At 44.3% G+C, this 12540-nt stretch overlaps 1 protein-coding gene across 1 annotated transcript in view; it reads left to right on the forward strand.

Moving 5' to 3' along the window:
* The first annotated feature begins 436 nt into the window (after window positions 1-436).
* INCA1 (inhibitor of CDK, cyclin A1 interacting protein 1) overlaps window positions 437-12540 on the forward strand; it is a 30068-nt gene continuing 17964 nt past the window's right edge. Inside the window, exons 1-2 of the mRNA XM_060782976.2 lie at window positions 437-515; window positions 9860-9958. Coding sequence (XP_060638959.2) covers window positions 475-515; window positions 9860-9958 — 140 coding nt within the window. The 5' untranslated portion in view covers window positions 437-474. The remainder of the gene's footprint in view (window positions 516-9859; window positions 9959-12540) is intronic.

Below are 12540 nucleotides of genomic sequence, written 5' to 3' on the forward strand. Positions count from 1 at the left end.
GTCAAGGTCTATTTCCCCCAAACCCCATCTGTGTTAATATTTGGGCATATGGAATATTCGTGCCAAGTTTGGTCCAGATTCATCATTGTTTGGGTCCATGGTGCTCTCTGGATGTAGGTGAACTACAACTCCCAAACTCAAGGTCAACGCTCACCAACCCTTCTAGTGTTTTCTGTTGGTCATGGGAGTCCTGTATGCCCAGTTTGGTTAGATTCTAACATGCTATTTAATTGTAGGTGAACTACAAATCCCAGCAACTACAACTCCTAAAAGACAAAATCAAAATTTTTTTAGTGAACGACATACATTGGGTTGTTAGGTGTCTTCTGTCCAAATTTGGTGTCAATTCGTCCAGTGATTTATGAGTTATGTTAATCCCACAAAACAAACATTACATTTTTATTTATATAGATTATTTTTGTTATTTATTTTAGAGCCACAAAATAAAAGGTGAAAAACGCAAGTCTTTGCAAGATGGATGAAGCAGAAGACACTCCTCTGTTGCCCTTTGCAAAGTAAGTATCTTCTTCCAGACACTCCAAGAGGAAATGTATTAATTTATTCTTATTTGTAACTAACTACTAGATTAGGTACCCAGTGATGCCCAGGATTAGGTCTTTTTGTCACTATATATATATATATATATATATATATATATATATACTAGCCATCCCCTGACATGCGTTGCTGTGGCCCACATGGGAGGTTTGGCCCAGTTATATCACTGGTGAACTATAAATCCCAGCAACTACAACTCCCGAATGTCAAGGTCTATTTTCCCCAAACTCCAGCAGTGTTCACATTTGGGTATATTGAGTATCCATGCCAAGTTTGGTCCAGATCCATCATTGTTTGAGTCTACAGTGCTCTCTGGATGTAGGTGAACCACAACTCCCAAACTCAAAGTCAATGCCACCAAACCCTTCTAGTGTTTTCTGTTGGTCATGGGAGTTCCATGTGCTAAGTTGGGTTCAATTCCATTGTTGGTGGAGTTCAGAATGCTCTTTGATTGTAGGTGAACTATAAATCCCAGCAACTACAATTCCCAAACGACAAAATCATAATTTTTTGAGTGATGGTCACTCCTTGTGTTGCAGGACATTTTGTTGCCGAATTTGGTGTGATTTCGTTCATTGGTTCTTATGTTTTTAAGGTACTCATTACGCACAGAGCATTTTTATATATATAGATAAATAAAATAAATAAATAACCAAAACATCCAAATGCAAACAATGGACTCTCTCTCTCTCTCTCTCTCTCTCTATATATATATATATATATTAGTCCATTGTTTGCATTTGGATGTTTTGGTTATTTATTTATTTTATTTCCTATATTTATACCCCACCCTTCTCACCCCCAAGGTTTATCAATGGTTGCATGAAGGCACTCTAATTCACACCTTTTTTGCCAAATCAGAAAGAGTGCATTTTTGGCTGCTGCGCATTACATTATATATATATATATTGGTTTCAGGGTTTTGAAAATTGAGGTGTGCATTCGATGGGACATTAGACTCAAGTCAATACAGTAAATGTGCCGTCGCGCCTGGGGGCTATTATTCTCAATAAAGGAGGGATGGACGTGGCACCTTTCCCCCAGGGGATTGCTTCTTGCACTCCTATAGGAAACTGGAACTCCCAAAACGCTGTAAATAGCTCAAGATAAGTTTTATTTATCACAAAGTCATTTCTTCAAAGCAATGAGCTGGAAAACTTTAGAGGGGTGAAGGAAAACATACATTACAGTCTCAGTTGGCTCTGGGTCCAAGGGGTTTGAAGCTGAGAAGGCTCACCAAGTTTCCTATTTCCTCAATGGCTGTGAATGCCGGAGCAAACCACAACCCCAGTTCAGATGGCCTATGTTTTGAAGACTCGGGATCTCCCTCTGGTGCCAAAAGAACCGGCTTGCCTCAATGTTATCCAGGACGATCTGGACATAAAGCATGAGTCCCAGGGGTAAAAAACCTCAGAACTGGTGCTAAGAGGTAACTTAAATCAGGGTTCTTTAGAATCAAGTCTCTTACTCACGTCCATGTGGTATGAACTCTGATGGCAGAATGAAGAAGAAAAAGGAAGTTCTCCCCTCTTGCAGGAAGAGGTGGAGCCAAACAGTACTGATTGACAGCTACAAGCAACCAATCCATACAACTATACATAAGCAGGGTAAAAAGGGGCAGGATTAAGCATGATACAACAGTTTAAGTCTTACAACTAACAGTTCTATACATAGGTCGCGCCGTCACAGTAAATATTTACATATTTTGACTTTTGTTTCTATAGAGATAGATTGATAGATGATAGACAGAGAGAGAGAGCAAAGAAGAGAAGAACTGGCTTTGGAACACATAATACATATAGGTTTACTCTTTGACAAATCCTGGGGATGTGTCTACATCAGGCATGGGCAAACTTCAACCCTCCAGGTGTTTTGGACTTCAACTCCCACAATTCCCAGGTGATCAAAGCAGAAAATCCACATGATCTGCTTTGAACTGGATTATCTTAATCTACACTGTCATATCATCCAATTCAAAGCAGATTTATTTATTTGTCGTGTCAGGGCAACCAGTCAATTGTATTCCATTTCTAACAGAACAAAACAAACAAACAGACACAATACAAATTTTGCAAGTTTGGTAGTTGATGAAATGTCCTTTGACCAGTATCTGGCCACTTGGAGTGCTTCTGGTGTTGCTGCAAGAAGGTCCTCCATGGTGCATGTGGCAGGGCTCAGGGTGCATTGCAGCAGGTGGTCAGTGGTTTGCTCTTCTCCACACTCGCATGTCGTGGACTCTACTTTGTGGCCCCATTTCTTGAGGTTGGCTCTGCATCTTGTGGTGCCAGAGCGCAGTCCGTTCAGCGCCTTCCAAGTCGCCCAGTCTTCTGTGTGCCCAGGGGGGAGTCTCTCATTTGGTATCAGCCATTGATAGAGGTTCTGGGTTTGAACCTGCCACTTTTGGACTCTCGCTTTCTGAGGTGTCCCAGCGAGTGTCTCTGTAGATCTTAGAAAACTATTTCTTGATTTAAGTTGTTGACATGCTGGTTGATACCCAAACAAGGGATGAGCTGGAGATGTCTCTGCCTTGGTCCTTTCACTATTGGCTGCTCCTTCCCGGAGGATGTCAGGTGGTGCAAGACCGTCTAAGCAGTGTAATTTCTCCAGTGGTGTAGGGTGCAGGCACCCCGTGATAATGCGGCATGTCTCATTAAGAGCCACATCCACTGTTTTAGCATGGTGAGATGTGTTCCACACTGGGCATGCGTACTCAGCAGCAGAGTAGCATAGCGCAAGGGCAGATGTCTTCACTGTGTCTGGTTGTGATCCCCAGGTTGTGCCAGTCAGCTTTCGTATGATATTGTTTCTAGCGCCCACTTTTTGCTTGATGTTCAGGCAGTGCTTCTTGTAGGTCAGAGCACGGTAATAATAACAAATAGATTAAAATAATAAATGTAATAAAATAATAATGAGAACAGAATGAAATAATAAATAACCTTGATGTGAGTATAAGTCGAGGGGGACTTTTTCAGCCTAAAAAAGGGGGCTGAAAAACTAGGCTTATACTAGAATATATGCAGTAATATACCTGTGGAATAATGTCCAGGGTGAGAGAAAGAACCATTGTCAGTTAACTAAGCGTAAAGGGTGAAATTAGCAAGCTAGATTTTGATTGTGTGAACATCAATGTTCAAAACATGAGCCCATAGGCAGAAGTCACCAGCAGGTGGCAGACCGAAACTGAAGTTGTGAGAATGTGGTAGCTTGTGTCATCCCACATCCCACAGAGGACAGGTGAAACTTAAAGTAGGGACAGGGAAATTACTGGTGGACTGCTTAATCAAAAGCACACCGGAACATCCAGGTTTTTAGTTGTGTCTGGAAAAAGGACAAAGTAGGAGCCTGTCTAAACTCCCTGGGGAGGGAGTTCCAGAGCTGGGGGGCCAAAACCGAGAAGGCCCTCTCCCTCATCCCCACCAACCGTGTTTGAGATGGCGGAGGAAGAGAGAGCAGTACCTCCCCGGATGATCTCAAGGTACCACTGGTTCATAGGGGAAGATGCGACCAAGAAGATAAGCAGGTCCCAAACCGTTTAGGGCTTTACAGGTAATCACCTGCACCTTGAATTGGGACCAGAAACTTATTGGAAGCCATTGGAGCTGTTTAAACAGGAGAGTAGACCACTCTCCGTAACCAGCTCCCGTAAGTAGTCTGGACGCAGATCTTTGGACAAACAGTAGTTTCCGGGCCGTCTTCAAGGGAAATGTTGTTGTTGTTCATTCGTTCAGTCATCTCCGACTCTTCGTGACCTCATGGACCAGCCCACGCCAGAGCTCCCTGTCGGCCGACAGCACCCCCAGCTCCTTCAAGGTCAGTCCAGTCACTTCAAGGGTGCCATCCATCCATCTTGCCCTTGGTCGGCCCCTCTTCCTTTTGCCTTCCACTTTCCCCAGCATAATTGTCTTCTCCAGGCTTTGCTGTCTCCTCACGATGTGGCCAAAGGACTTCCACTTTCCCTCTAGTCTCCTTCCCTCCAGTGAGCAGCCGGGCTTTCTTTCCTGGAGGATGGACTGGTTGGATCTTCTCGCGGTCCAAGGCACTCTCAGCACTTTCCTCCAACACCACAGCTCAAAAGCATCTCTCTTCCTTCGCTCAGCCTTCCCTAAGGTCCAGCTCTCACATCCGGAGGTGACTACAGGGAAGACCACGGCTTTGACTAGGCAATGGATCTTTGTTGCCAGTCTGATGTCTTACTCTTTACTATTTTATCGAGACTGGACATTGCTCTCCTCCTAAGAAGTAAGCGTCTTCTGATCAAGGGAAATAGACCTTGACATTTGGAAGTTGTAGTTGCTGGGATTTATAGATCACCTACAATCAAAGAGCATTCTGAATTGGGCCAAACTTCCCTCACAGAACCCCCAGGACGAACAGAAAATATTGTTTTCTGATGGTCTTCGGTACTGACCCCCAGGTTGAGAAACAGTGCTATAAGCCAACAAGGACCTACGGTGGTCAGTCCTTGACATTTCAGGCCACGGTGTCATTTAATGACTGTGATACCAAAGGATGGCTTCCTAGCAACATTAGGTGTCCAAATCTGAGGCATGGGCCAACTTGGTCCCTCCAGGTGTTTTGGACTTCAACTCTATTGAGTCTACAGAACTGAGAAAACCTATTTTGATGAAGCCACTGCTGAGCATCTTGAATAGAAGCGTTGCAGTCATCCAACCTAGAGGTGACTAGGGCATGGACCACCATGGCCAAATCAGATTTCACGAGGTACGGGCAAACCCCTTTTCCCCATAGGAATAACATTTTAAAAAAGCTAGGATGCTATTCTATTTCTAAACTGTTCTTGATCAACCTGTGAAAATCTACCTTCCACACTGTGACAGTTCTTCATAGATCTTGCATTCAATGTTCTTTTCTAAACTAAATGCATCCAACTGCATGTCAGTTTAGAGCCCTTTGCCTGCCTCTCCTCGGAAAAAAAGAGACCCCGAAAATGGCTATAGCAGCCTAAGAGTAGTTCCAGGTGGGAATATAAACATGTGCGCATTCAGAAAAAGACGTACAAGCCACTCTCAACACCTTTGCAGATGCATATGAGAAGCTCGACCTGTCACTGAACATCGAGAAAATCAAGGTGCTCTTCCAGCAGTCACCGGCCAATCCCTCTCCAATGCCAGAGATACGGTTTAATGGTATAACATTAGAAAATGTGGACCATTTCCACTACCTTGGCAACTACCTCTCCACCAAAGTCAACATTGACATCGAAATACAACACCGCCTGAGCTCTGCGAGTGCAGCATTTTTCCAAATGAAGCAGAGAGTGTTTGAGGACTGGGACATCCGTAGGGAGACCAAGGTGCTTGTTTATAAAGCCATTCCCTTCCCAACCCTGCTATATGCCTGTGGGACGTGGACTTTCTGCAACTCCTGGAACGATTCCATCAGCCCTGCCTCCGGAAAATCCTGCAAATCTCTTGGGAAGACAAATGGACAAATGTCAGCGTGCTGGAAGAAGCAAAGACCACCAGCATTGAAGCGATGCTCCTCTGCCATCAACTCTACTGGACCAGCCACGTTGTCCAGATGCCTGACCACTGTCTCCCAAAGCAGTTGCTCTACTCCAAACTCAAGAATGGAAAACAGAATATTCGTGGGCAGGAAAAGAGATTTAAAGTTGGGCTCAAAGCCAACCTTAAAAACTCTGGCATTGACACTGAGAATTTGGAAGCCCTGGCCCTTGAGCACTCCAGTTGGAGGTCAGCTGTAACCAGCAGTGCTGCCGAATTTGAAGAGGCATGAATGGAGGGCGAAAGAGAGAAACGTGCCAAGAGGAAGGCGCGTCAAGCCAACCCTGACTGAGACCGCCTTCCACCTGGAAACCAATGTGGGAGAAGATGTAGATCAAGAATAGGGCTCCACAGCCACATACGGAGCCACCGGAATACTGCTCCTGGAAGACTATCCTACTCGGCCAACGAGGGATCGCCTCAGTAAATAAGTATAAACATGTTTATTCAAAACTAGTTTTCGGAGTCATGTTCTGCTTCCTCCATGAACTTCGTGCCCCATAAAAAGGACTCCAGGGTGGGAAGGTAAAACATACATTTAAATGGCAAATACCACCCATGCAAACCACAAAGATTAAATATTAATTTGTCAACTTCAAAGAGCACCGGGAGGAAGAAGGAAATTGGCAAAAGCTGAAGGAACGGCAAGCCAGAGCCAATCCTCCGAGCAATAAACTAATTGCAGTGCCTTCCTTCCCTGTTGATCTCTCTCTTGGATCTGCAAGAGGACCGTCTGCGTTTGCTTACTTGAGGTTATGAAATTTAATAACCCGTTGCGGAATGCAAGGTGTGGGAGGAAACTTGGAGAGCAAATAATTACAAATATGCATGAGCCCGGAGAGAACTGCTTATCGGCGTGTGAAATGGTAGTCTGATCATATTAGGCAAATCTCTTTTCTTGGCGTTCTTTGCATAAACTACTTTCTTCGTAGCAGCCAAAACTATTCAACAGAGGTTTTCATACTTAGACAATGTGAAATTACGGGCTTCCCAATTTTCTTATATGTTGTAGGACAGACATGGGCCAACTTGGTCCCTCCAGGTGTTTTGGACTTCAACTCCCACAATTCCTAACAGCCGGTAGAATCATAGAATCAAAGAGTTGGAAGAGACCTCATGGGCCATCCAGTCCAACTCCATTCTGCCAAGAAGCAGGAATATTGCATTCAAATCACCCCTGACAAATGGCCATCCAGCCTCTGCTTAAAAGCTTCCAAAGAAGGAGCCTCCACCACACTCCGGGGCAGAGAGTTCCACTGCTGAACAGCTCTCGCAGTCAGGAAGTTCTTCCTCATGTTCAGATGGAATCTCCTCTTTTGTAGTTTGAAGCCATTGTTCCGCATCCTAGTCTCCAGGGAAGCAGAAAACAAGCTTGCTCCCTCCTCCTCCCTGTGGCTTCCTCTCCCATATTTATACATGGCTATCATATCTCCTCTCAGCCTTCTCTTCTTCAGGCTAAACATGCCCAGTTCCCTAAGCCGCTCCTCATAGGGCTTGTTCTCCAGACCCTTGATCATTTTAGTCGCCCTCCTCTGGACACATTCCAGCTTGTCAATATCTCTCTTGAATTGTGGTGCCCAGAATTGGACACAATATTCCAGGTGTGGTCTAACCAAAGCGGAATAGAGCATGGGGAGCATGACTTCCCTAGATCTAGACACTATGCTCCTCTTGATGCAGGCCAACATCCCATTGGCTTTTTTTGCCGCCACATCACATTGTTGGCTCATGTTTAACTTGTTGTCCACGAGGACTCCAAGATCTTTTTCACATGTACTGCCAGGCGTCACCCATTCTGTATCTTAGGCTGTTAGGAAATGTGGGAGTTGAAGTCCAAAACACCTGGAGGGACCAAGTTGGCCCTTGCCTCAGATTTGGACACCTAATGTTGCTAGGAAGCCATCACAGCCATTGAATGATACCATGGCCTGAAGTGTCAAGGACTGACCACCGTAGGTCCTTGTTGGCTTATAGCACTGTTTCTCAACCTGGGGGTCAGTACCCCTGTGGGGGTCATGAGAGGGTGTCAAAGGGGGCACCGAAGACCATCAGAAAGCAGTATTTTCTATTGATCATGGGGGTTCTGTGTGTCAAGTTTGGTTCAATTCCATCGTTGGTAGAGTTCAGAATGCTCTTTGATTGTAGGTGAACTATAAATCCCAGCAACTACAACTTCCCAATATCACAGTCTGTTTTCCCCAAACACCACCAGTGTTCACATTTAGGCAAATTGAGTATCCGTGCCAAGTTTGGTCCAGATCCATCATTGTTTGAGTCCACAGTTTTCTCTGGATGTAGTGAACTACAACTCCCAAACTCAAGATCAACATCCACCAAACCCTTCCCTTATTTTCTGTTGCTCATGGGAGTTGTGTGTGTGAAATTTGGTTCAATTCCATCGTTGATGGAGTTCAGAATGCTCTTTGATTGTAGGTGAACTATAAATTCCAGCAACTACAACTTCCAAATGTCACAGTCTATTTTCCCCAAACGCCACCAAACTTGGCACGAATATTCAATATGCCCAAATGTGAAGTGTTCACATTTGGGCATATTGAGTATTCGTGCCAAGTTTGGTCCAGATCCATCATTGTTTGAGTCCACAGTTTTCTCTGGATGTAGGTGAACTACAACTCCCAAACTCAAGGTCAGCGTCCACCAAACCCTTCCCTTATTTTCTGTTGCTCATGGGAGTTGTGTGTGTGAAGTTTGGTTCAATTCCATAATTGGTGGAGTTCAGAATGCTATTTGATTGTAGGTGAACTATAAATTCCAGCAACTACAACTTCCAAATGTCACAGTCTATTTTTCCCAAACTCCACCAGTGTTCACATTGGGGCATATTGAGTATTCATGCCAAGGAATATGGAATAATTGGATGATGAGACTGGATCTTGATTTTAAGATGCAAATGAGATGTTTTATTGATTTATATTGACTATTATGCTACTGTTTTAATTGTTTCTAACTGTTTTATGATGTTTTTGAACATTGAATTTTGCTATTGTTAACCGCTCTGAGTCGCCCGAGGGCTGAGAAGAGTGGTATACAAATATAGTAAATAAATAAATAAATAAATAATAAATTTGGTCCAGATCCATCATTGTTTGAGTCCACAGTGCTCTCTGGATGTAGGTGAACTACAACTCCCAAACTCAAGGTCAACGTTCACCAAACACTTCCCTTATTTTCTGTTGCTCGTGGGAGTTGTGTGTTTCAAGTTCGGTTCGATTCCATCATTGGTGGAGTTCAGTATGCTATTTGATTGTAGGTGAACTATAAATCCCAGCAACTACAACACCCAAATGACAAAATCAATCCCCCCCCCCCCCCAAACCCCACCTGTATTCAAAATTGTGTGTATTGGGTGTTTGTGCCAAATTTGGTCCAGTGAATGAAAATACATCCTGTGATGAATTGTATTTACATGACAATTCATCACAGGAGCAAAATTCCAGTAGCAACAAAAATAATGTGATGGTTGTGGGGTCACCACAACATGAGGAACTGTGTTAAGGGGTCACAGCATTAGGAAGGTTGAGAAACACTGGCTTATAATGATGACATTAATGCAATTGAATTTTCTTAAGCAAGGAATGCCCATGCCATTCCTTGCCTAAGAAAACCCAAAATAAATAAATAATAAATATAAATGCCCGAAATCAATATAAAAGCCCCAAATCAATAAATAATAAATAAATAATGCCATTGAACTATATTCATGCTGAACTCTGCTTCTATGCAATATTCAGGTGCTTCCTTCTCCTTTTCCCCAGGCAGTCCAAGATGGTCAGGCGGTCAATTCCAGAGGCAGAGGATCCTCATGCTGACTTCTCCAAGAGAGAGTTTTGGGACTGGCTCAGCCAGCAACCCAGGTAAATTGCATTACCTGAGCTCCACTCTTCACTTTCCCTTTCCCTTTCCTAGTCCAAAAGGCCATCTAAAATCAGCAGGTGGTTGATGACGGCAGCGTGGGATTGCCCTCAGTTCTGCTCCAGCAATAGCCAGGCAACTTCCGCTGCCAGGTAGCAAGCAAATCAACAAGTTAATTTATTTTATTTGTCGTGTCAGAGCAACCAGTCCATTATATATTACATTTCTAACAGAACAAAGCAAACAGACAGAAAAATACACATCTTGTGAGTTTGGTAGTTGGTTAAATGTCCTTTGATCCGTATCTGTCCACTTGGAGTGCTTCCGGTGTTGCTGCAAGAAGGTCCTCCATTGTGCATCATGTGGCAGGGCTCAGGGTGCATTGCAGCAGGTGGTCAGTGGTTTGCTCCTCTCCACACTCGCATGCCGAGGATTCCACTTTGTAGCCCCATTTCTGAAGGTTGGCTCTGCATCTCGTGGTGCCAGAGCGCAGTCTGTTCAGCGCCTTCCAAGTCGCCCAGTCTTCTGTGTGCCCAGGAGGGAGTCTCTCATTGGGTATCAGCCATTGGTTGAGGTGCTGGGTTTGGGCCTGCCACTTTTGGACTCTCGCTTGCTGAGGTGTTCCAGCGAGTGTCTCTGTAGATATTAGAAAACTATGTCTAGATTTAAGTCGTTGGCGTGCTGGCTGATACCCAAACAAGAAACAAGTTAATTTATTTATTATTTATTTATTTACAGTATTTCTATTCCGCCCTTCTCACTCCGCAGGGGACTCAGGGCGGATTGCAATATGCACATATATGGTAAACATTCAATGCCAAAGACACACAACAGATATAGACAGTCAGAGGCTATTTAACTTTTTCTGGCCGCCAAGGGAGCTGTCGCTTTCATCGTCCATCTGCAACACTGATAAAGTACTTCCGCATTCCCCGCATGCTTTTGCTGGAGTCTTTTTTATGGCCTCGTAAATTAGTTAAATTAGCCTCCGCACACCTAATTTTCCGACTTGACAGACGCAACTGTCTTTCGGGTTGCAAAGGTCGACAGCAAGCTACACAATTGGGCGGAAGCTCACTCCAACCCGGGCTGGCTTCGAACTCATGACCTTTTGGTCAGAAGTGATCTTAATGCAGCTGACACTCAAACAGCTGTGCCACAGTCCCACAGTTAATTCACGTAAATGCATTTTCAGGTCCCAAAGATCCCTGTTCAGCTCCAGGGCTTTGTACTGGGTTTAATAGAATCACAGTTGTGGTCTCTTCTAGCTCTATGATAGTTCAGCCCTTGATCTTCTGGAACCCTCACAGACATCTTGGGTTTGTAAGGAAAAGGGATCAGGTTGGCTTTCTCCTACTTGGAGCAATTGTTTCAAATGGCAGGAAAGGAAGCTCCACCTGAACATTAGGAAGAACTTTCTGAAGAGCTGTTCAACAGTGGAACTCTCCACCTCGGGCTAGGTGACTGTGGAGCCCTATTCTTGACCTGCATCTTCTCCCACAGTGAGGGCATCGGTTTCCAGACGGAAGGAGGTCCCAGTCGGGGTTGGCTTGACGCGCCTTCCTCCTGGCACGTTTCTCTCTTTCATCCTCTATTCGTGCCTCTTCAAATTCTACAGCACTGCTGGTCACAGCTGACTTCCAGCTGGAGCGCTCAAGGGCCAGGGCTTCCCAGTTCCCAGTCTATGCCAGAGTTTGTAAGGTTGGTTTTGAGCCCATTTTTCAATCTCTTTTCCTCTCCTCCAACATTCCGTTTTCCATTCTTGAGTTCGGAGTAGAGCAACTGCTTTGGGAGATGGTGGTCGGGCATCCGGACAACATGGCAGGTCCAGCGGAGTAGATGGCGGAGGACCATCGCTTCAATGCTGGTGGTCTTGGCTTCTTCCAGCACGCTGACATTTGTCCACTTGTCTTCCCGAGAGATTTGCAGGATTTTTTGGAGGCAGCGCTGATGGAATCCTTCCAGGAGTTGAGTGTGATGTCTGTAGACAGTCCATATATACACCATGTATGTAAATAAGGGGGAATAGTCAGTAGCATAGTTCCAGTGTAATAAGAACAACAACAACTACTTTATTTTTATTTTTATACCCCTCCACCATCTCCTCGAAGGGACTCAGGGTGGCTTATAAGGGGACAAGCCCAAAAATACAGGTTAAAACACACACACAATAAAATAAAATAAGACAAAATAAAATCAACTCCATCCATCCATTGATCTAATTATCCACCTGTCAATCCATCCATCCGTGTATCTATTTATCCATCTATCCATCCATCCATCCATCCATTGATCTAACTATCCATCTGCCCATCTGTCTGTCTGTCCGTCCATCCATCCGGCCATCCATCCATCCATCTGTCCTTCTATCCATCCTCAATTAAATTCTATCCATCCATCAATTAATCACATTAAGGTTTAATGCCCAGAGAACTCAAGGGGATCAGGAAAGGTTTAAAGAGTGAAGAGTACACACACACATACACACACAAAGATTTGTAATATATAAAGGTAGCAGTCACAAAAATATATGGTGAAGTGGCATCATGTCTGTCCATTGTGTTGTTGTGTGTTTTCTGGGCTT

This window comes from Anolis sagrei, chromosome 6 (assembly GCF_037176765.1).
Source record: "Anolis sagrei isolate rAnoSag1 chromosome 6, rAnoSag1.mat, whole genome shotgun sequence".
In the NCBI taxonomy this organism is placed as follows: domain Eukaryota; kingdom Metazoa; phylum Chordata; class Lepidosauria; order Squamata; family Dactyloidae; genus Anolis; species Anolis sagrei.